This window comes from Phaseolus vulgaris, chromosome 3 (genome assembly GCF_051622355.1).
Source record: "Phaseolus vulgaris cultivar YP4 chromosome 3, ASM5162235v1, whole genome shotgun sequence".
NCBI classification, from domain to species: Eukaryota; Viridiplantae; Streptophyta; class Magnoliopsida; order Fabales; family Fabaceae; genus Phaseolus; species Phaseolus vulgaris.
In genome coordinates, this window is record NC_143500.1 from 2,805,033 (window position 1) to 2,828,722 (window position 23,690).

The window sequence follows — 23,690 nt, forward strand, 5'->3', positions numbered from 1 at the left end:
AGAAAGATTCCATAAAATTACCTAGAATTTTAGAGAAAAAAAATATCTATCGATTAAGAAAAATACAATTACATAAGATTAATTAAAACGCAACTAAGACTTGTGAAATACATGTCAATGAGAAATACGAATTCTAAATGTTCAAACTTGATACTACTTAAACTTTAAATCACAACAAAACCCAAACAATAAATTTCTCTCAATCTTTTCAAATACCTTACTATCTAACTTAAAAGACCATATCATGATCATAACAATTTCATTAAAGTGATAATAATTTAAAGGAAGAAGTTTGTGAACCCTAAATGAAAAAAAGTCTCCATAAAAAATGCACATTCTAACTCAAAATAAGGAGTGAATAATGAAACAACAATTTAACAACATTTCTAACGGGTTAAGAAAATAAAAAAAAATGCTATGTCACGAGTGTGGCGATACACATGGAATTTTCCGTTGCAAAATTTTTTCAGTAGCTCAATCGTCATTATCTGGAATTGAAGACCAGTTCAAAAAGTTGAAAACGTAATGACACGCAAGCAAACATGACCCTCCATAAAATAAAGCTACTCGAAAGAGAGACCCCAACAACTCGAAAACAACCGCGAAATTCTTCTAACAGAGAACAAAACCTCTCACAGAATAAAAGGAAAACTCTCTCTGTTTCTCTCTCTTTTTCTCCTTTTCCTTTTTACTTGTTCGTTGAAACCGAATCAAAATCAGAACCTATCGCATCGCAATAGCAGACTCTTCGTATGCGCAATCGAGCGCCGCAGAACAATGGCGTCTCCGGAATCGTTATTTCTAGAAGATTTCGGGCAGACGGTTGATCTCACGCGCCGCATCCGCGAGGTTCTGCTCAACTATCCGGAGGGAACCACGGTGCTCAAGGAGCTCATACAGAATGCAGACGACGCCGGCGCCACCACCGTTTCGCTCTGCCTCGATCGACGCTCTCACCGCGGCGACTCGCTGCTTGCGAACTCTCTCGCGCAGTGGCAGGGACCGGCGCTGCTGGCCTACAACGACGCCGTTTTCACGGAGGACGATTTCGTCAGCATCTCCAAGATCGGCGGAAGCGCCAAGCACGGACAGGCCTCCAAGACCGGTCGCTTCGGGTAGCTTATTTTTCGCCGCGGTGTAATTGAGCTTATTCAATTGAACTGTGATTATGTTGGTTGGTGTTGTGTGTTTGTTTTGTGTTGATGATTGGTTCAATCCAAGGAGTGAAGTTATTGTAGTTGTCGCTGGAGTATAGCGAGAGAAGTAATGTGTGGTTGTTGACAAAGGAGTTGTGTTGTTATGTTCTATTTTTTTTATAGATGATTTTAGTATTTTATGCTTGTGAGAAGTTAAAAAACGTAGTGCACTGCTTTTGTTGTGAATTTTGTTGCTGTTGTAGTTATTACTGGAAAATATCGTCAGAGAAGTGATGTGTTTGGTTGTAGAAGATTGACGAAGAAGTTGTATAGTTATGGATTTTGATTGCTTTTTCTAGCTTATTCGTGTTTGTTGAGAACTTCAAAAATATAGTACGCTTGTTTAGGTGTAATTTTTTTGTTTTAGTTGTAACCGGAAATTATGGTGAGAGAAGTGGTGTGTGGTTGTTGACGATTGATGAAGGAGTTGTAGAGTTATATAGAGTATGAATGTTTTTTGGAATTTTATGTGTTTTGAGAGAATGTAAAAATGTAGTCCGATGGTTTGTTTTTGTTGATCATTTCCTTTTCATGGACGAGTGAACTGTAGGAACTGAAGCTGGACTTTCTGTACTGCAATGTCAAGGCTCTGATAATGAGATTGATGTGTGGGAATTTCATAATGATTTTTATTCATAAACTGAATGGGGGATGTTGTTGAATTTTAATGTTTGTCATTTAGTGTACCTATAGATATAGTTGCACTCATATTTAAAAAGAAAAGGAAAGCTGTCCAAGGACACTTAAATGCTAATCCACATAGAGAGAAAGAGAGTAAAAAGAAAGAAGTCTAGGTATGATAGGAAGATAGAGATAGAGAGAAGGGATAGGTGGTAACGAGGTGTTTGATATACAGGAGTGTTTTTATATCATTACTCTTTCAAAATTGTCATTTTGTTCAATAACCAACGTTGCTGGTTTCCCTTTCTCTGTCTGTCCTTTTTCTTTTCTGGAAAAAAAATCATATTGACCTGATTTTTGGGTTCTCTGCATTTCTCTAATTCTTTCATCATTTTGTTCTGCATATGCATTTTAGGGTTGGCTTCAACTCAGTGTACCATTTGACAGATCTTCCCTCTTTTGTGAGCGGCAAATACGTTGTATTGTTTGATCCTCAGGGTGCTTATCTTCCAAGAGTTTCTGCAGCAAATCCCGGGAAGCGGATTGATTTCACTGGCTCATCTGCCCTCTCCTTTTACAGGGACCAGTTTTCCCCATATTGTGCATTTGGTTGTGACATGCAAAGTCCTTTTTCTGGAACTTTGTTCCGTTTTCCTTTGAGGAATGCAGACCAGGCAGCCAGAAGTAAGCTCTCAAGGCAAGCATATTCACCAGAAGACATTTCCTCCATGTTTGTGCAGCTCTTCGAAGAAGGGGTTTTGGCACTTCTCTTTCTTAAGAGTGTGCTGTGCATTGAAATGTATTTGTGGGATGTTGGAGAACCTAAACCTAAGAAAATTTATTCATGTTCTGTCAGTTCAGTATCTGATGATACAGTTTGGCATCGACAGGCACTGGTCAGATTGTCTAAATGTTTAAATACTACTGCTGAAATGGATGCATTTCAATTGGAATTCTTAAGTGAGAGAATAAGTGGTGATGAAGTTAAGAGGCAAACTGAGAGATTTTATGTGGTGCAAACCATGGCTGCAGCATCTAGTAGGATTGGCTCTTTTGCTACTACTGCATCAAAAGATTATGACATTCACTTGCTGCCCTGGGCATCAATTGCGGCATGCATTTCTGAAAATTCAACAAAAGTAATTTTCAATATCTTATGCCTTTTGCTGTTGCCCCAGCCTCCTCTCTCTCTCTCTCTTTCTCTCTCTCTCTCTCTCTTTCTCTCTCTCTCTCTCTCTCTCTCTCTCTCTCTCTCTCGTGCATACACACATTGAATTGTAGTTGTCTATAACTTTGAATTTGCTTTTGATTCTGCACCATTATTAACTTTAATCTTATTGTGGAAGTGAAGTCAGTTGAAAGTGGTGTCCCATTTACCTACATTTTGGTTCATACAGACCTGCAATTAATTTTGACTGCAATTGATGATTCAAAGTTAAACATGTAACTCTGTTTGAAGTATAAAAACTTCTTGGGCTTGTTCAAAGAGTTTGAAAAGATTTCACTCCTCTGGTTAGAGGTTTTGGGAGATCAATGGGGTGGTTGTTTCAGAGAAAAATGCAATCATGCTGTTGCTTGTTTGTGTTCTGGATATGGTATTTAGATCAGAGTTGTATCTTTAATAGGCCATCAAGTGGACTAGAGCTCTATACTGATGTGTTACAGCTTTCTATGTTTTTTGGTCCTCTGCTTGCTTTACTTTCTTTCCCTTTGTTCTTGTAGAATATGGTATTTTTCACGGTATGTTGCTAGTTTAAATTCTTGATTGTTTTTTCTGTTTCTAGATTTATTTTTAGAATTTTGTTTAAAACAAACTGCCATTATGGTGAATCTGTTATATGTAATGTTTTCCATGATGCATGATGCGTCCATTAGAACTTGCTTTGTTTTATAGGTGTCCCAGTCTAAATAAGAAAATGATTGAGGTGATAAAGTTACCCATGACAAAGATATTACATGCACAAGTGTGATTCTTCCTTATTTTTTGGAGCCCTTTGTTTATATATATACATATAGATAGATAGATATTCATGGTCCATTCCTCTTATTATTGTATTGTGTTTTTCACAGAACAATATTCTTAGGACTGGTCAGGCTTTCTGTTTTCTTCCACTACCTGTTAGAACTGGCCTTACTGTACAAGTCAATGGATTCTTTGAGGTCTCATCAAATCGTCGTGGTATCTGGTATGGGGATGACATGGACAGAAGTGGAAAAGTTCGTTCTATCTGGAATAGGCTTCTTTTGGAAGATCTTGTTGCTCCTGCTTTTACGCATATGCTACTTGGTATTAAAGAATTGTTAGGGCCAACAGACATTTACTATTCTTTATGGCCTATTGGCAGTTTTGAAGAGCCATGGAATATATTGGTTCAACAAATATACAAAAATATTGGTAATGCTACAGTTCTGTATTCGGATGTCAATGGAGGAAGTTGGGTATCACCAAGTGAAGCCTTTCTTCATGATGAAAAATTCACCAAAAGTGAAGACCTTGGTTTGGCTCTGATGCAGCTGGGAATGCCAGTTGTGCATTTGCCTAATTCATTGTTTGATATGCTTTTACAGTATAGTTCAAGCAAGGTGGTTACATCTGGTACAGTACGTCAATTTCTTAGAGAAAATGGTACATTTAATTATTTGAGCAGACAGTACAAACTTCTATTGCTCGAATATTGCCTAGAGGACTTGGTTGATGATGATGTTGGAAAAGAGGCTTATGATCTGCCTTTACTTCCTTTAGCTAATGGTAATTTTGCATCATTTTCAGAAGCATCAAAAGAAGTCTCTTATTTCATTTGTGATGAATTAGAATACAAACTTATGCATCCGGTTTCTGATAGAGTAATTGATCAGAACATTCCTCCCAATATATTGAGCAGACTCTCTGGCATTGCGATGTCCTCAAAAACCAATGTCATTCTTTGTAGTATTCACCATTTTGCTAAGCTATTCCCTGCATTTATGCCAGGTGATTGGAAATATAGAAGTAAAGTGTTTTGGAACCCTGACTCTTGTCAAAAGCCAACATCATCATGGTTTCTGCTATTCTGGCAATATCTAGGAAAGCACACTGAAATATTACCACTATTTATTGATTGGCCAATTTTGCCTTCCACATCGGGGCATCTGTTGAAACCTTCCAGACAATTGAAAATGATCAATGGAAGCAATATCTCTGAAACGGTGCAGGATATCCTTGTCAAAGTTGGATGTAATATATTGAATCCAAATTATGTAATTGAGCATCCAGATATATCTAGTTATGTATGTGATGACAGTGCAACAGGTGTTTTGGAATCAATATTTAATGCAGTTTCTAGTCCTGATGTTATGCATGCTTCACTTGATAGTCTAGTAACTGAAGAAAGAAATGAACTCCGAAGATTTCTTCTTGATCCTAAATGGTATGTTGGACACTCTATGGATGAATTTAGCATACGGTTTTGCAAGAGATTACCTATATTTAGAGTCTATGGAAGAGATTCTGCTGATGATTTCCAATTCTCTGCCTTAGAAAATCCTCGAATGTACTTACCACCATTGGATGTGCCGGAGATTATTCTGGCGGGCATCGAGTTCATGGTCAAATCCTCAAAAGTAGAAGAGGATATTTTGTCAAGATGTTATGGAGTTGAGAGAATGGGTAAAGCACAATTTTACATGCAACATGTTTTTAATAGAGTTGGCGAGTTGCAAGCTGATGTTCGGGATAACATTATGTTATCAGTTCTACAAAATTTGGCACTTTTGTCCCTTGAAGATACAAATATCAGGGACTCATTGAAAAATTTGAAATTCATACCGACACTCACTGGTGCTCTTAAGTGTCCTTCAGTTTTATATGATCCTTGTAATGAAGAACTATATGCATTACTAGAGGACTCAGATAGTTTCCCTTCTGGGGCTTTTCGAGAATCTGAAATACTTAATATTCTACGAGGCCTGGGACTTAGAACTTCTGTGTCTCCAGATACTGTTTTAGAATGTGCTCGATGCATTGATCGCTTGATGCATGAGGATCAACAAAAGGCATATTTAAGAGGGAAAGTGCTTTTCTCTTACCTTGAAGTTAATTCATTAAAGTGGCTTCCTGATCAAGTTGTTGATAATAAAGGAGCAGTTAACCGAATATTGTCACGAGCAACAACTGCTTTTAGGTCTAGCAACACAAAATCTGATCTTGAAAAATTCTGGAATGACCTACGACTGATTTCCTGGTGCCCAGTTTTAGTCACTACTCCTTTTCAGTCATTACCATGGCCAGTTGTGTCATCAATGGTTGCTCCTCCAAAACTTGTAAGGCCACTGAATGATTTGTGGCTTGTCTCAGCTAGCATGCGGATATTGGATGTTGAATGCTCTTCCACAGCTTTATTGTATGGCCTGGGATGGATGTCTCCACCTGGAGGAGGTGTAATTGCTGCACAGTTACTGGAGCTTGGGAAAAACAATGAGATTGTGTCTGATCAAGTTCTTAGGCAGGAATTAGCTTTGTCAATGCCGAGAATATACTCAATACTGACTGGAATGATGTCTTCAGATGAGATTGAGATTGTAAAAGCTGTTCTTGAAGGATGTCGATGGATTTGGGTGGGGGATGGATTTGCAACTTCTGAAGAAGTTGTCCTGGATGGTCCTCTTCATTTGGCTCCATATATTCGTGTTATCCCAGTTGATTTGGCAGTTTTCAAAAAATTGTTTCTTGAACTTGGTATTCGTGAATTCTTGCAACCTGCTGATTATGCTAATATTCTTCATAGGATGGCAGTTAGAAAAGGATCATCTCCTCTTGACACACAGGAGATAAGGGCCGTCACGCTAATAGTGCATCATATAGCTGAAGTTTACCATCATGAACAAAAAGTCCAGCTCTATCTTCCAGATGTGTCAAGTAGACTATTTCTTGCCGGTGACTTGGTTTATAATGATGCCCCCTGGTTGCTTGGCTCTGATGATTCTAGTGGCTCATTTGGCAGTGCACCAACTGTGGCTTGGAATGCAAAGAGAACAGTTCAAAAATTTGTGCATGGAAACATTTCTAATGATGTAGCAGAAAAACTTGGAGTTTGCTCTCTTCGCCGGATGTTGCTGGCAGAGAGTTCAGATTCAATGAATTTTGGCCTGTCTGGAGCTGCTGAGGCTTTTGGACAGCATGAGGCTTTGACTACAAGGCTTAAGCATATACTTGAAATGTATGCTGATGGACCTGGGACCCTATTTGAGCTGGTACAAAATGCAGAAGATGCAGGAGCTTCTGAAGTAATATTTCTTTTGGATAATTCTCACTATGGGACTTCTTCTATTCTTTCTCCTGAAATGGCTGATTGGCAAGGTCCTGCTCTATACTGTTTCAATGACTCAGTTTTTAGTCCCCAAGATCTTTATGCAATATCTCGTATTGGTCAAGAAAGTAAACTTGAGAAGGCTTTTGCAATTGGGAGATTTGGACTAGGATTTAATTGTGTCTATCACTTTACAGACATCCCTATGTTTGTTTCTGGAGAAAATATTGTAATGTTTGATCCTCATGCCAGTAATTTGCCTGGGATTTCTCCTTCACACCCTGGTTTACGAATTAAGTTTGTGGGACGACAAATTTTGGAGCAATTTCCCGACCAATTTTCTCCAATGCTACATTTTGGATGTGATTTGCAACATCCTTTTCCTGGTACATTATTTCGATTCCCTCTTAGAACCGCAGGTGTGGCCTCCCGGAGCCAAATCAAAAAGGAAATTTATACACCTGAAGATGTCAGATCTCTTTTTGCTTCTTTTTCTGAGGTTGTTTCTGAAACATTACTTTTCCTGCGCAATGTGAAATCTATCTCTATTTTTGTGAAGGAAGGAACAGTGAATGAAATGCACCTATTGCACCGTGTATGCAGAAACAATATTGGTGAGCCTGAAGTTGGATCTGCTGGAGCACAGGATGTGTTCAACTTCTTCAAGGAAAGTAGACGTGTTGGAATGAATAGAGCTCAGTTTCTGAAGAAACTAAGCCTATCCATTGGTAGAGATTTGCCTTATAAATGCCAGAAGTACCTTATTACTGAGCAAAGTACATCTGGTTGTAGTTCACACTATTGGATAACAACTGAATGTTTAGGTAATGCTCAAAAGAAAACGTCTGAAACAGCCAATAGTAGCTGTTACAATTTTGTTCCCTGGGCATGCGTTGCTGCATATTTGAATTCTGTAAAGCTTGATGTTGACCCGGTTGAAAGTTCAAAGGGGAATCATTGCATTGTTTCTCCTGATCTGTTTCAAAATGTTAGTTTGCCTAATCATTTGCTGGAAAATTTTGAAGGTCGTGCATTCTGCTTTTTACCTTTACCAATCAGTACTGGTCTTCCTGCTCATGTGAATGCATACTTTGAATTATCTTCAAATCGCAGGGATATCTGGTTTGGTTCTGATATGGCTGGAGGTGGAAGAAAACGCTCAGACTGGAATATTTTCCTCCTTGAAAATGTTGTTGCCCCTGCATATGGTCGTTTGCTTGAGAAGATAGCATCAGAGATCGGTCCTTGCAATGTGTTCTTCTCGTTGTGGCCAACAACATTAGGATTAGAACCTTGGGCATCAGCAGTACGGAAACTCTATCAATTTGTTGCTGAGTTTAATCTCCGTGTATTGTATACAGAAGCTAGAGGAGGTCAGTGGATTTCAACCAAACATGCTATATTTCCTGATTTTACTTTCCTCAAGGCAGCTGAGCTTGTAAAAGCGCTGTGTGGGGCTTCTCTACCTCTCGTTACTCTTCCACAGTCACTTTCTGAAAGGTTTATGGAAATCTGTCCATCATTGCATTTTCTGACTCCTAAGCTGTTAAGGTCTCTTTTAATCAGAAGGAAGCGTGAATTCAAAGATAGGGATGCAATGATTCTGACTCTTGAATATTGCTTACATGACTTGCAAAAATCCTTGCAGTTTGATGCTCTATGTGGCTTGCATTTGTTACCAGTTGCAGATGGTTCCTTTACATCGATTGATATGAAGGGAGTTGGAGAAAGAGTTTACATTGCACGTGGTGATGAATATGGCCTTTTGAAAGATTCCATTCCTCATCAACTTGTAGATTGTGCTATTCCTGAAGAAGTTTACAGAAAACTTTGTTACATTGCCGAAACAGATGGCACAAACATTTCTTTCTTGTCATGCCAGTTGCTCGAGAAACTTCTTGTGAAATTACTTCCTGTAGAGTGGCAACATGCTCAGCAAGTGAGGTGGACTCCTGGTATTCATGGCCAACCAAGTGTAGAGTGGTTGCAACTACTGTGGAACTATCTGAAATCATATTGTGATGATCTTATCATGTTTTCTAAGTGGCCTATATTGCCAGTTGGGGATGACTGCCTGATGCAGTTAGCACAAAAATTGAATGTGATAAGAAATGATGGATGGAGTGAGAAGATGTCTTCTTTATTAGTGAAGGTTGGATGTTTATTCTTGAGACATGATATGTTATTGGATCACCCTAAATTGGAATGCTTTGTGCAGTCAGCAACAGCAAGAGGTGTACTAAATGTGTTTTTGGCTATTGCTTTGGAACCACAAAAGATTGAGGGGATCTTTATAGATGTATCTGAAGGGGAGCTTCATGAACTCCGAAGTTTTATTCTCCAAACAAAATGGTTTTCCGAAGAGCATATTGATGACATGCATATTGAAATCATCAAACACCTTCCGATATTTGAGTCATACAAAAGCAGAAAACTAGTAAGTTTGAGTAATCCTATTAAATGGCTTGGTCCTACTGGTGTTTGTGAAGATCTTTTAAATGATAACTTCTTAAGAACTGAATCAGAAACGGAGCGGGTCATTATGAAGAGGTATTTAGGGATGAAAGAACCAACTAAAGTGGAATTCTACAAAGATCACATTTTCAATCACATGTCAGAGTTCCTTTCGAGGCAAGAAATTGTTTCCGACATTCTGCATGACGTACAACATTTGATTGAAGAGGATCTCTCTCTCAAGTCTTCATTCTCCTGTGCACAATTTGTTCAGGCAGCCAATGGATCTTGGCAACAACCATCCAGGTAATATCCTATTTATTGAAATAAAATTTCAATAATTCCCAATAAGTTATCCTCTATTGTATTTTAAGTTGCATTTTCTGTGGTTTTGCTTCTAAATGGTCAGCACCAGTATGAGTTTTGTACAAGGAAGAACATTAATTGCAAGTTTGCAATGTAACATGTTCTAGATTCCTAAATTAGGAATTTAAATTCTTTCCACAAGGAAAGCAAAAAGAATATACTTTTACAATTTCCCTCAACTTTATTCTTTTACTAGTGGGTTGATGGATATTGTTATTTAAAGCCAGTTAGCTTTTTATTGCACTATTATGGGTGGACATTGAAAAAAATGGTAGAAAACATCATGCATATCTGCAAAGTTTGTTTACTATTCTATTAGAAGACTGTGTTATGGTTGAATTGCATTTGTCATGTTGGCATTATTTTAGCTGTTTCATCTTGCAGATATATATGGTATACATTTATACGTGATCAATGTTTCAAAATCCACTAGCTTATTTTTTCCTTGTGAACTTTTGTTATGGCTATATGACTTTCTCACTGTCAAAGATCTACTCAGCCCAGAAGCTCTCTAAAAACAATTATTTTTTAAACCATCTGCACATGCTGGAAAAAAATATGAAGATGTGATGAGAATTTCAGTTATTTTTATTGATGAGGAATTTATTGACATTTCAATGGTATATATTAAATGTATCCTAAATTAATCTGCAACCTAAATTTCATTGGAAATTAGTCATGCTTTGATTTGACATCTTATATTTTTGCACTAATGTTGAAGTTTGACTCAACTAAAACAATTTATGGATAATTACTTGAGAAAATTGTAATTAGACATCAAAGCATTTGTAATTTGTTCCAAATTATTTATGTAAATAAACACTGAATTTTCAGCTGCCGCTTTCTTGTACTGATGTTTTATCCTTGAAAGGTTAAGCTTCTTGATTAAGTATTTTACTTGCTTAAAACTGACGTTTGGATTGCTGACTAGATTGTTATTGCAGGCTTTATGATCCTCGGGTTCCTCACCTTAAAAAGATGCTTCATGGGAATGTTTTCTTTCCTTCTGACAAATTCTTAGATCATGGAATTTTGGATACTTTAGTTTGCCTTGGACTTAGGAAAACTCTGGGATTTACTGGCTTGCTTGATTGTGCTAGATCAGTCAGCCTCTTGCATGATTCTGGGGACATTGATGCCTCCAAGCATGGTGGAGAGTTACTTGATCTTTTAGATACATTAGCCTATAAGCTCTCAAATAAAGGAAGAAGTAAGAATGATGATCAACAGGGTGATGTGGCTCTGGGAAGTAGCAGCATAATGGATGATGCTTTTGTAAATGATGGCTTCCCTAAAGAACAGACCTGTCTAACTGATATTGATTCATTTTTAAGCAGCTCAACATTTGATATGGCAGAAGAAGAGTTTTGGTCTGAATTGAAGCTAATCTCTTGGTGTCCAGTAATTTCTGATCCAGCTGTTAGGGGAGTTCCATGGTTAAAATCCAATAACCAAGTAGTAGCGCCCCCCACTAGTGTGAGGCCTAAATCACAGATGTGGATGGTATCTTCCTCAATGTTCATTTTAGACGGTGAATGTGACTCTACGTATCTACAGACTGAACTTGGGTGGATGGATTGCCCAAATATTGGTGTTCTAATAAGGCAGTTAATTGAGCTATCTAAGTCCTATCAGCAGCTTAAGATAAACTCACTGCTGGATCCCAGTTTTGATGCACAGCTGCAAAAGGAAATACCTTGCCTTTACTCAAAATTGCAGGAATTTATTAATACTGAGGATATCAATAACCTGAAAGCAGGGTTAGATAGTGCTTCATGGGTTTGGATTGGTGATGATTTTGTATCACCAAATGCACTGGCATTTGATTCACCTGTAAAATATACACCTTATTTGTATGTTGTTCCATCTGAACTATCAGAGTATAAAGATTTGTTGATAAAGTTGGGGGTTAGATTGAGTTTTGGTATTTCAGACTATCTTCAAGTATTACAAAGGTTGCAGAATGATGTGCATGGGGTTCCTCTCTCTACTGATCAGTTAAATTTTGTCCATCGTGTCCTTGAAGCCATAGCAGAATGTTGCTTGGAGAAGCCACTTTTTGAGACTTTTGATTGCCCCTTGTTGATTCCTAATGATTTTGGAGTTCTGATGCAAGCAGGAGATCTTGTATATAACGATGCACCTTGGCTCGAAAGCAGCTCTCTTATTGGGAGACATTTTGTGCATCCAGTTATAGGCAATGATTTGGCAGACAAACTTGGTGTACAGTCAGTTCGATGCCTTTCTTTAGTCAGTGATGATTTGACTAAAGATCTGCCCTGCATGGACTATAATAAAGTGAATGAACTTTTGGCGCAGTATGGAAACAATGAGTTTTTGTTGTTTGACCTTCTTGAGTTGGCAGATTGCTGCCAAGCCAAGAGATTACACCTGATTTATGATAAGAGGGAACATCCTCGCCAATCCCTGCTGCAGCACAATTTAGGTAATTTTTAGATATGTTTTAATAAAATTGGATATTTCTGTTCAGGTAAATGTATAGGCTTTGGTTTCTGTGTAATTTTGTTTGCTTATTCTAAAAATTTGAGAAGCTTGTGTTATTTCTTATAAAAACCTTTTTTTAGAATACTTATTTGATGTTTGAAGCTTTTGCCCAATATCATTATATTAATAAATGGAAGATTTTGATGTGTCATCTTAGTGTTGTGCTGTGATTGGATGCTGATGGTGCCTTTGAGGACCAAATTATCTTTCTGAATGGTTGATAATTTAATTGGTGCACTTCCTCTCTCTCTCTTTCAATGAGGATGTATAGAGCTCTGAATAAATGTGTTAAGAATATTTGTAGAGTTTTTATTATTTTGACGATTCTATTCATTTCCTTTTGTTCTGTATTCTTTTAGAGTATATCATGTTCTTCTTGGTGCAAGGCGGGTAGTGTTATTCTTTTTTAACCTGGGTAAGGCATCCAAGGTTGTGGATAATGGCTACTGTCTGTGTTGTGTTTGACTGGTGGATTGACCATGATGACCTGCCTAAATAATGTTGGGAATTGAGTCTAATTGGGTCTTACAGCAGGAACGAAAGCATTGCTAGACCAATTTATTCAGGGGGCCCAAACAGAGAGAACACGTTTTTTTGAGGAGGGCATGTTTAAGATTATGTTAGTCAAGGGCACCATATGAGTCTGGCTTCACCTGAGTAGTGAATAATTTTGGCTTTCTACAGTGGAGAGATAATGGGCTGCTGCCCTCCCAGCCCACCATGCCTAGTGAGTGAACCTACTTGAACTGTTAATTTTTTATAAAGGACGACCAAAGACTTGGTCCATTGAATAGGAGGATATTTCTTGATTGATGTATCATGTTGGATGTTCTTCTAGAGCTCAAGGTGTATATTTTCCCTTCTCATCAAGCAGTTAGCTTGCTGCCTTGTGACGTTATCGCAACAAGTTCTAGTCCTAGAAACAGCTTCCCTGCTCGGTAGGTTAGGTTGCTAGAGGCTGCTTACCTGACTTTCCCTAGACTACGGAATTGTGGAGTTGTGTGCACAGGGACTTATTTTCTTACTAAGTTTGCGAACATCATTGGATGCCTGTGTTGTCTAGCTTAACTTATGGAATACACATAGTTAGTCTGCAGCTAGGGGTATTTCAAAGTTAATGCCGTCTGTTGCGTGTGAAATTACCATACTGTGTTTAGCTGTTTTGGATTACTTTTCTAAATTTCAGTTAACATGGTATGATTTCTTTATACAGGTGAATTCCAAGGGCCTGCCCTTGTAGCAATCTTTGAAGGTGCCTGCTTGAGTCGAGAGGAATTTAGTAATTTCCAGCTCCGTCCTCCATGGAGATTGCGTGGCAACACAATTAACTATGGTTTGGGATTGGTTAGCTGCTATTCCATATGTGACCTTCTCTCAGTCATTTCTAGTGGCTTCTTTTATATGTTTGATCCTCATGGTTTGGTACTTGGTACACCTTTGACGAATGCCCCATCAGCAAAGATGTTTTCTTTGATAGGTATACTGTGTACTCATCATCTGAGTTAATGCAAAATAATTAGATAGTTTCTAAATTTTTCCATTTCATTCCCATTTTCTATTTTTCACTTTACTACTACTGATAACTTTATGCAAGTGTACTGTGAGTACTTTTGGTTGATCTCTTGCAGACATACTTCACTATGTCAGATAGTAGGGACTGTTTGACTGGAGAATTGTAGAGCACATACTTTGTGTGTGCTTTTATATCGAAGTGTTAAAACTTGTAAAGTTGTATAAGTAGTACATTATTATTATCCCAATAACAGAGCCAAGTCAGAACGAAGAAAGTGCAACACTATGGCGTTAATTCATTGAAATATTTTCTGTTCTCTTTACCCGTATGTCAAATTCATTGAAGCCCTCAAATTTTTTTCTTTATTTTTCTTGCATAAATACAGAAGATGAAAAATAATATTTGTTAAATTATTTTTGATTTTGGAATTGAATAATCACTCACTTGGTTAATAATGTTCAAACAGTGGTTAGTGAATAACTGGTTATTGTCATGCTTAATAGTGGAATGATTAATTGTTCCTAAATTGGAAAGTAAGTTTCAAATATTTCTTTTTTAAGTATTATTCTTTGATCCTTTTTATGGTAGTTAGTTAATGGTTACTTATGAGAGGTACCCTTATTGTCTATGCTTCAAGATTGGAAAGTCTTCTGGTTTCGATATCCAATATTTAAGCTCATTTTAATATGTATTTTCATAGTGTTACTTTTGTACTTTTTCCTTCTGTGGAGTATTTTTTTTATAAAATAAAAGAGCCTAAATATTCTTTTATTTAATTTTTTAATTTTGTAATCTAATAGCGAAATTCCTATACAATATTAGAACATAACGTTGTTTACTCTTGAGGTTTCAGGTAATGATCTGACTCAACGATTTTGTGATCAATTTAGTCCAATGCTGGTTGACCGGAATGACTTGTGGTCATTAGCCGATTCTACCATTATTCGGATGCCTTTATCATCTGACTGCTTGAAGGATGGACCTGACCTTGGATCAAACAGAATAAGGCTTATTACTGACATATTTATGAAGCATGGATCTAGAACACTCTTGTTTTTGAAGTCCGTTTTACAGGTAAATTTACTACTGTTCAGTTGTATATTCATGCAGCATGGCAGAACAAATAGGATTTAAGAGGTTGAAATTAGGTTTTATTTGGGATTTGGAATAGAACTTGGGGAATTGAATGTTCACATGGAATGTGGGGAAATGTTGGTTTGAAGGCATTTGGTTGAGTGGAGGTTTATGGGATGTGAGCCACGCATGCTAGATTAGGTTTGTGACAAATTCAAACAAGAAATTCTGGGGATTTGATGTGGTGAAAATCTAATGATTTTTGAGAGGAAATGGGTTTGGTTTTTTGTGAAACTTAAAATGTGTGAAAGGGACTAACACTTGAGGGGAAGATTGTTGATGTTCAAGTGTGATTTGGGAGTCTCACATTGGGTGAAAATGAGGAAGATGAACAAATATACAGGGTGAAAGTCCCTCAGACCCGTGTCTTAAGATTTTGGGTGTAGAGTTGTGTCTTGGTGCCATATGAGGTTGTCTCATCATGGCTCTTTGGTAAAGATCTCACGACATTTCCCCTCAAAGAACCCAAACAATTGGCTGTCTGTGGGCAAAATGTAGAAGGAGAAAGAAAAGACTTTTACTGGGGGGGAGGTTACAATGTCTGAAAGGGATTCACAGTTGAAGGGGAAAATTGTTGATGTCTTAAGTGAGTTGGAAGTCTTACACTTATGTTTATTGTGCTCAATAGTCTATCTTATTCATACCATATATTAGAAATAGGTACTTTATGTATTAGTGTTTTTACATTATTTTTTGCATCTCACTGTTAATTCCTTTAGATTTTCTGTTACAGAGTTAGTTAGCTATCAGTTAGTTTGTTAGCTTCTTATTCAGCAATGAGTCGTACAGTTCAGATATATAAGGTTGCCCTACCTGTACATTTTTCTACTGAAACATTTACAGTTCAATTTATCATTGTTCAGTTTTCTCTCTAATTCTCTGAATTCTATTACTGTAAGTGCATTAAGTACAGAGCTAACCAAATAGTAATTACATGGCTAATTAACTGTTTAACTACAGATCTGACTACTTTTTTAGGGCAGAAATAGTCAAGGAGTAATTATGATTCTTGGTGCGTGCATGTGTCTATTTATATACGAGGATAGCTTATATCATCTACTATTAATAGAAAATTGTGCATAGAAAACACCTGTATACTTAATATGTCTTGTTTGTAATTGATACCACATGAGAGGACTCTTGTTTGGAACATTTTAATAATTCTATTGAGCCAGAGTGAAATTGCATTCCTTATAGGTATCCATATCAACATGGGAAGAAGGAAATCCCAATCCGAGCCAGAATTTTTCAATAAGCATTGACCCATCATCTTCTATTTTGAGGAATCCATTTTCTGAAAAGAAATGGAGAAAGTTTCAATTATCCAGAATATTTAGCAGCTCCAATGCGATGATAAAGATGCATGTAATTGATGTGGATTTATATTCAGAAGGAACTACAGTCATTGATAGATGGCTTGTTGCACTCAGCCTGGGTTCTGGACAAACCAGAAATATGGCTCTTGATCGGTATGATTTTATTTGAATATTATAATGGATATCATGTGGTGTTTATGCTCAAATTGCAAGGATGTCAAAAACTAATGTTGAAACTTGGTTTTCAACAACACACAATGTCATTGTTTAATCTGTGTCAATGCTTTGCAAGAACTGGGTTGTCATTTTCCTTTTATTAACTTGAAAACCTTTTACATATCGATGGCTCAGATTGAGGATGCATCTAGCTCTTTCTCTAAAATATAAAATAGCCATTAATAAGAAAACAAAGAGAAGTTTATGAATGTGGAAGTTATTTTCCATGGTTTGTTTATTTCTTGGAAAAAAATTCCTTGGCTTTGCACATTGCTTCTTTGTCTTGATCATAAGCAAGGGTGCATTCATACTGCAGCCTTTTCATTCTTTATTCCGCTTTTTCAATTAGAGTTGGGTAGGACAGTAAACAAGTCTTAATTTATCTTGAAACTCAATCAAGAGTAATGATGATTGAAGTTTTATGTTCCATATATTATGTTTATCTCATGAAAGTTCTGTTTTGTTTGGTAATATCTATCAAAATTCCATTTTTTTCTGCTCAGGCGGTATCTTGCATACAACTTGACTCCTGTTGCTGGAATAGCAGCACTTGTATCCAGCAATGGTCATCATGCCAATGTTTACTCAAGGAGCTCAATTATGGCCCCTCTTCCTTTGTCTGGTTGTATAAACATGCCTGTCACTGTCATAGGTTGTTTCCTTGTTTGTCACAATAGGGGTCGTTTTCTCTTTAAATACCAAGACAGAGGGGCTTCCACTGAGGGACACTTTGATGCTGGAAATCAATTAATTGAATCTTGGAACAGAGAGGTGATGTCCTGTGTATGTGATTCCTACGTTGAAATGGTTTTGGAGATTCAGAAGCTAAGACGAGATATTCCAAGTTCATTATTTGATTCTAGTGCCTATTCTGCAATAAGTCTCTCTTTGAAGGCTTATAGAGATCAAATCTACTACTTCTGGCCACGATCTTGTGAGAGTCAAGTTCTGATTGATCAGCATGCTAATCTCGATAACAACCCTCCAAGTCCAACAACAGTTGTTCTTAAGGCTGACTGGGAATGCCTTAAAGATCAGGTAATACGTCCATTTTATTCTCGTATTATTGACCTTCCAGTATGGCAGCTGTACTCAGGAAATTTGGTCAAGGCTGAAGAAGGCATGTTTCTTTCACAGCCAGGGAATGGGTTGGTTGGTAATTTGCTTCCAGCTACAGTTTGCAGCTTTGTAAAAGAGCATTATCCTGTGTTTTCAGTACCATGGGAATTGGTGACTGAAATCCAAGCTGTGGGTTTTTCAGTGCGAGAAATTAGACCTAAAATGGTTAGGGATCTCCTAAAAGTTTCTTCAAAACCATTTGCTCTGCGATCAGTTGACATGTATATAGATGTTCTCGAATATTGCTTGTCTGATTTTCAGCAAACAGAGTCATCCAGCTCAGCCAGAGATAATGATTCCGCTACTGCCGGTGCTTTTTCTCGAGAAACTGATATCCACAGAATCACTTCTTCTCAGCATGGGTATAATATTCAAGGATCCACTACTCGGGGAGAAGCCAGTTCTGGAGATGCATTGGAAATGGTGACAAGTTTAGGGAAGGCTTTATTTGATTTTGGTCGGGGTGTTGTTGAAGATATTGGTAGATCAGGAGCACCTGGGGCTTACAGTAATGCTATGACTTCCATTCATCAAAATAGGGACCCGAAGTTCATATTGATTGCTTCAGAACTCAAAGGCTTACCATTTCCGACTGGAACTGGCCATTTAAAAAAATTGGGCTTTACTGAACTTTGGATTGGGAATAAAGAGCAACAGTCGTTAATGCTTCCCTTGGGAGAAAAATTTATTCATCCTAAAGTAATAGACAGGCCTCTCTTAGGTGGTATTTTTTCTAATTTTTCACTTCAGTCACTACTGAAAATGCGGGGCTTCTCCCTTAATCTACTGGCCAATCATATGAAACTAATTTTCCATGAAGATTGGGTGAACCATGTAATGGGATCAAATATGGCTCCATGGCTTTCTTGGGAGAAAATACCTAGTTCTGGAAGTCAAGGGGGTCCTTCTCCTGAATGGCTAAGAATATTTTGGAAATGTTTTAAGGGCTCACAACAAGAATTAAACCTTTTCTCTGATTGGCCCCTAATTCCTGCATTTCTTGGTAGGCCAGTCTTGTGCCGTGTAAGAGAGCGGCATATGGTATTCGTTCCTCCTCTTTTGGAGCACTCAAATTCAACAAGTGGTATTTCAGAAAGAGAATCTGCTGAAAGTTATGTGAGTGGGGTTAGGGTGACAAGGGATAATACTTCTGAAACTGACTTAGTTAAGTCCTACATTTCAGCTTTTGAAAGATTCAAAACCAGTTATCCCTGGTTGTTGCCAATGTTAAACCAGTGTAACATACCCATATTTGATGAGGCATTTATTGATTGTTCTGCTTCAAGCAATTGTTTTTCTATCTCTGGTCAATCACTTGGCCATGTCATTGCATCCAAACTTGTGGAAGCTAAGCTAGCTGGGTATTTCACTGAACCAACTAATCTCTCTCCTTCAAATTGCGATGCACTTTTTTCACTCTTTTCTGATGAATTCTTCTCCAATGACTTTCACTATAACCCCGAAGAAATTGAAGCTTTGCGTTCTCTCCCAATATATAAAACAGTTGTTGGTTCTTATACTAAGTTGCAAGGTCAAGATCAGTGTATTATCCCTTCAAATTCATTTTTAAAACCATATGATGAGCATTGTCTTTCTTGTGCCACTGATTCAAATGAAAGTTCATTTCTTCTAGCCCTCGGAGTGCTGGAGTTGCATGATCAACAGATCTTATTACGCTTTGGCTTGCCCGGCTTTGAGAGAAAATCTCAGAATGAGCAGGAGGAAATATTAATACATGTTTTTAAAAATTGGCATGATCTTCAATCAGATCAATTAGTGGTTGAAGCTTTGAAAGAAACTAAATTTGTTAGAAATTCGGATGAGTTTTCAACAGACCTGTTGAAGCCCATGGATTTATTTGATCCTGGTGATGCTATCTTAATATCTATATTCTTTGGTGAGAGAAGAAAATTTCCTGGAGAAAGGTTCAGTACAGATGGGTGGCTTCGAATACTAAGGAAACTTGGGCTTCGGACTGCTACAGAGGTAGAAGTAATAATTGAATGTGCCAAAAGAGTTGAGTTTCTTGGAATTGAGTGCATGAAATCAGGTGTTTTGGATGATTTTGAGACAGACATAATCAACAGTCATTCTGAAGTTTCGCCAGAAGTGTGGGCATTAGGAGGATCTGTAGTTGAGTTTGTTTTTTCCAACTTTGCTCTTTTCTTTAGCAACAACTTCTGTGATCTTCTTGGCAAGATTGCCTGTGTACCTGCTGAACTGGGGTTTCCGGGTGCTGGTTGCAAGAGGGTGCTTGCTTCATATAATGAAGCTATTTTGTCTAAAGATTGGCCTCTGGCTTGGAGTTGTGCTCCCATTCTATCCAAACAACACACTGTTCCTCCAGAGTACTCATGGGGACCTCTGCATCTACGGAGTCCTCCTGCTTTTTGTACAGTTTTGAAGCACTTGCAAGTAAAAACAATACTTTTGGTTTACATTTTATATTTACATTACTTACATCCATGTATTTTATGCTAGCTCTCTTTTTCCCTAGGTAATTGGGAGAAATGGAGGGGAAGATACTCTTGCTCATTGGCCCATTGCTTCAGGAATGAACATTGAGGAATGTACCTGCGAGATTTTGAAATATTTAGACAAAATTTGGGGTTCACTTTCTTCCTCAGGTGCTTCACTATTCTCATGTTATTCCATTTGGGCTAAGGGTTGAGTAGAAAGGGTGTGGCTTATATATTTTTGGTATTTGTCTCTGATTCTCCTGAAACGATAGGTCTGTCAATGCACCTAAGATATTAACACAATTACTAGACATGACCAACTGGCTAATCACATTTCTGTGAACCTCTAATTCTTCTCTGTTATGTTGATTAAGCAGGTTTGCTTAGGTTGTTGTTACATTGAATTTCTAATTACTTTTGCTATTTCAGATGTGGCAGAGCTACGTAAAGTGGCATTTCTGCCCGTTGCAAATGGAACACGCCTTGTGACGGCCGATGCTCTTTTTGCTCGTTTGATGATTAATTTGTCTCCATTTGCTTTTGAGCTTCCTACTGTATATCTCCCATTTGTAAAGACTCTTAAAGATTTGGGACTCCAGGACATGTTAACACTTTCTGCTGCAAAGGGTCTTCTATTACATCTTCAGAAAGCTTGTGGATATCAGCGACTAAATCCCAATGAGCTCCGTGCAGTGATGGAAGTTTTGAATTTCATTTGCGATCAAATTGTCGAGGGGAACACATTAGATGGGTCAAACTGGAAATCAGAAGCCATAGTTCCGGATGATGGCTGCAGACTTGTTCATTCAGGATCCTGTGTCTATGTTGATTCTTATGGTTCTCGATACGTCAAATGTATTGATACTTCCAGAATTAGATTTGTCCATGCAGATCTTCCTGAGAGAGTATGTATCATGCTCGGCATCAAAAAATTGTCTGACATTGTCATAGAGGTAGCAAGATTTCAGGAGCATTTTCCTATTTATTGTTATCTAACTTTTGTCTGCATTAGGCTTTTACTTACTGGAATTTTTCTGTTTGGTTTACAGGAACTAGATGAGAATCACGCACTACAGACTTTGGGTTCTCTGGGGTCTGTTTTATTGGTGACCCTCAAACAGAAGTTATCAAGCAAGTCTCTTCAAACTGCTGTCTGGACCATTATTAAAAGCATGGGCAGCTACATTCCTGCATTCGATAGCTTTTCATTGGATACTATAGAAGGCTTATTGAACTCTACTGCAGAAAAGATGCAATTTGTTAAGTGTCTTAAGACAAAATTTCTGCTATTGCCCAATTTAGTAGATGTTACACGTGCAGGCAAAGATTTCACCATCCCTGAGTGGAAGAATGATTCTGCTCGTCAAACTCTTTATTTTTTGAACCAATCAAGATCCTGTATTCTAGTTGCTGAACCACCCACTTATATTTCCCTTTTTGATCTCATTGCTATTATAGTCAGTCAGGTATTAGGCTCTCCAATCATATTGCCTGTTGGGCCCTTATTTGGTTGTCCTGAAGGATCTGAGATTGCAGTTGTTAATGTTTTAAAACTCTGCCCTGATAAGAAAGAAGTTGAACCCATAAATGGGAGCAGCAATATGGTTGGCAAGGAAATATTGCCACAAGATGCACGTCTTGTGCAGTTCCATCCATTGAGACCCTTTTATTCTGGTGAAATAGTAGCTTGGCGGTCTCAACAAGGTGAAAAGCTGAAATATGGTAGGGTTTGGGAAGATGTAAGACCATCTGCAGGTCAAGCTCTCTACAGAATTAAAATTGAAGTTGCGCAGGGGGATACACAATTTTTCCTTTCATCACAAGTATTTTCATTTAAAAGTGTCTCAGCTAGCAGTCCTCTAAAGGAAACAATTGTGCATGATAGCCCTTTATTAAGTAGTAACATGCCCAATGTTGATTTCCCAGAGAGCTCAGAAAGGGGAGAAAACTACTCTCAGGTTTATCCCTTGGAACTTGTCCCTAATTATTAGTACCATGTACCATAAATTTGCATTTATTACATGCATTGCAATTCGTGACCCATCATCCTGTGCTTTCCATTGACACATGAATAATATGTGTCAGCAAGATATTTTTGGACCTGTTAAGGTTGGGATGAAACCAAAAGCTTGTAATTAAGAAAATTTTTCTTGTTTAGTTTGTGGCTAAGGCCACCGAATAAAGAAGCATCTAATCCTTTTCAATTACTAGATATTATGCTCAATGCAAATTTCTTAACTGTTACATATCTTGTTACATTTAAAAAAAAGCATTCTGTCGGTTCATTTTGTATTGCTTGCATGTCAATTTTCTTAAATGAATGAGAAGTCTCTTCGTGTGAATAGGTGCAGCCTGTAAGAGAGCAGTCTGGCAAGGTTTCAGCTGCAGAACTGGTGCAGGCAGTCAATGAAATACTCTCTGCTGCTGGGATCAAAATGGAGGTGGAGAAGCAATCTCTACTTCAAAGAACAATAAATTTGCAAGAAAATCTAAGAGAGTCTCAGGCAGCTCTTGTGTTAGAGCAGGTTGGTGATTTTAACTTTTAGTACTATGATTTCATAGCGTCGTGTATCGTACCATTATTAATATTTTTCTTTCTGAATGGTAGTATGCCATGTGGGCATTCTAATTTCACAATCATTTGAAAACCTGTTTATGGTTTGTTTGAGTGTGTCATATACAAACCCGTTGTTAGTTTTGACGCATCAAACTTGAAAATTTTGACATCTTAAACATAGGTTTCTTGTTGGAAAGTTGGATATCCATTTACGAAATGCCTCCTTAAACTAATCTACCAACGATTTTACTACATATATATTGATTCAGTCAGATATTACAAGGGAGAAAGCGTATCGATTTGTAATGAAAATTGTATCTGTACTACATTACAGTTGTATAAGCTTTGGGCAATAGTTTTATTTTTGTACCGTAGGACACAGTAATGATTGAATTAAAGCAAGTACCTTAATGCTTTATAATGCATAAGTTCATCTGTCTTATAAGTTTGAAATAACATGCTACATCATTATATTTTGTACAGGAAAAGGTTGAAAAGGCAACAAAAGAAGCTGATACAGCAAAAGCAGCATGGATATGCAGGGTTTGTCTGAGTTCTGAGGTTGATATAACAATAGTTCCTTGTGGTCATGTTTTGTGTCGTAGATGTTCTTCTGCAGTGTCCAGGTGTCCTTTTTGCCGGCTTCAGGTTACAAAAGCTATCAGAATTTTTCGTCCATAATTTCTCCAATGCTCAGAGTTCCATTCGCCAATTATTAGTGTTTGCAAAGATTAATCGGTTGCATTGGACACTGACGTGAATATCATCTTTTCTGATTGAGCCCTAAAATTGGGTATTGTTGATTTTTTCATGTATATATTGGCCGCAATGAAAAAAGGTTTTGTCACTGTACCTTTCAATATTTTCACATTTTTTTACCACTGAATCCCTCAAATGATTGGTGAAAAAGTATTAAGGCTTTTTACCCACGCATCTTCATAATTTCTTC

The 23,690-nt window shown here is 37.6% G+C and overlaps 1 protein-coding gene across 4 annotated transcripts; it reads left to right on the plus strand.

Moving 5' to 3' along the window:
* The first annotated feature begins 538 nt into the window (after positions 1-538).
* Positions 539-23,588, plus strand: LOC137806011 (Zinc finger, C3HC4 type (RING finger) family protein). 4 transcript variants are annotated; one of them, XM_068605884.2, is made up of 13 exons: positions 539-1,115; positions 2,233-2,956; positions 3,888-9,862; positions 10,867-12,368; positions 13,641-13,904; positions 14,794-15,014; positions 16,272-16,543; positions 17,110-20,140; positions 20,223-20,352; positions 20,614-21,137; positions 21,234-22,142; positions 22,530-22,709; positions 23,225-23,588. In XM_068605884.2, exons 1-13 carry the CDS (start codon positions 778-780, stop codon positions 23,420-23,422), a joined length of 14,268 nt encoding a protein of 4,755 aa, XP_068461985.2. In that variant the 5' UTR covers positions 539-777; the 3' UTR covers positions 23,423-23,588. The 4 variants fall into 4 exon arrangements, with proteins under 4 accessions (XP_068461985.2, XP_068461986.2, XP_090156116.1 ...); XM_068605885.2 differs by having other exon boundaries at positions 22,536-22,709; XM_090299990.1 differs by lacking the exons at positions 539-1,115; positions 2,233-2,956 and having other exon boundaries at positions 9,400-9,539; positions 9,628-9,862.
* The last annotated feature ends 102 nt before the right edge of the window (positions 23,589-23,690 follow it).

What these genes read in the sequence shown, in the direction of transcription:
- LOC137806011 (XM_068605884.2), top strand. Translation starts at nt 778, where the DNA reads ATGGCGTCTCCGGAATCGTTATTTCTAGAAGATTTCGGGCAGACGGTT. An exon ending in TTTTGAAGTCCGTTTTACAG is followed by an intron (nt 15,015 to 16,271) that starts GTAAATTTACTA and finishes CATTCCTTATAG; the next exon opens with GTATCCATATCAACATGGGA. An exon ending in AGAAATATGGCTCTTGATCG is followed by an intron (nt 16,544 to 17,109) that starts GTATGATTTTAT and finishes TTTTCTGCTCAG; the next exon opens with GCGGTATCTTGCATACAACT.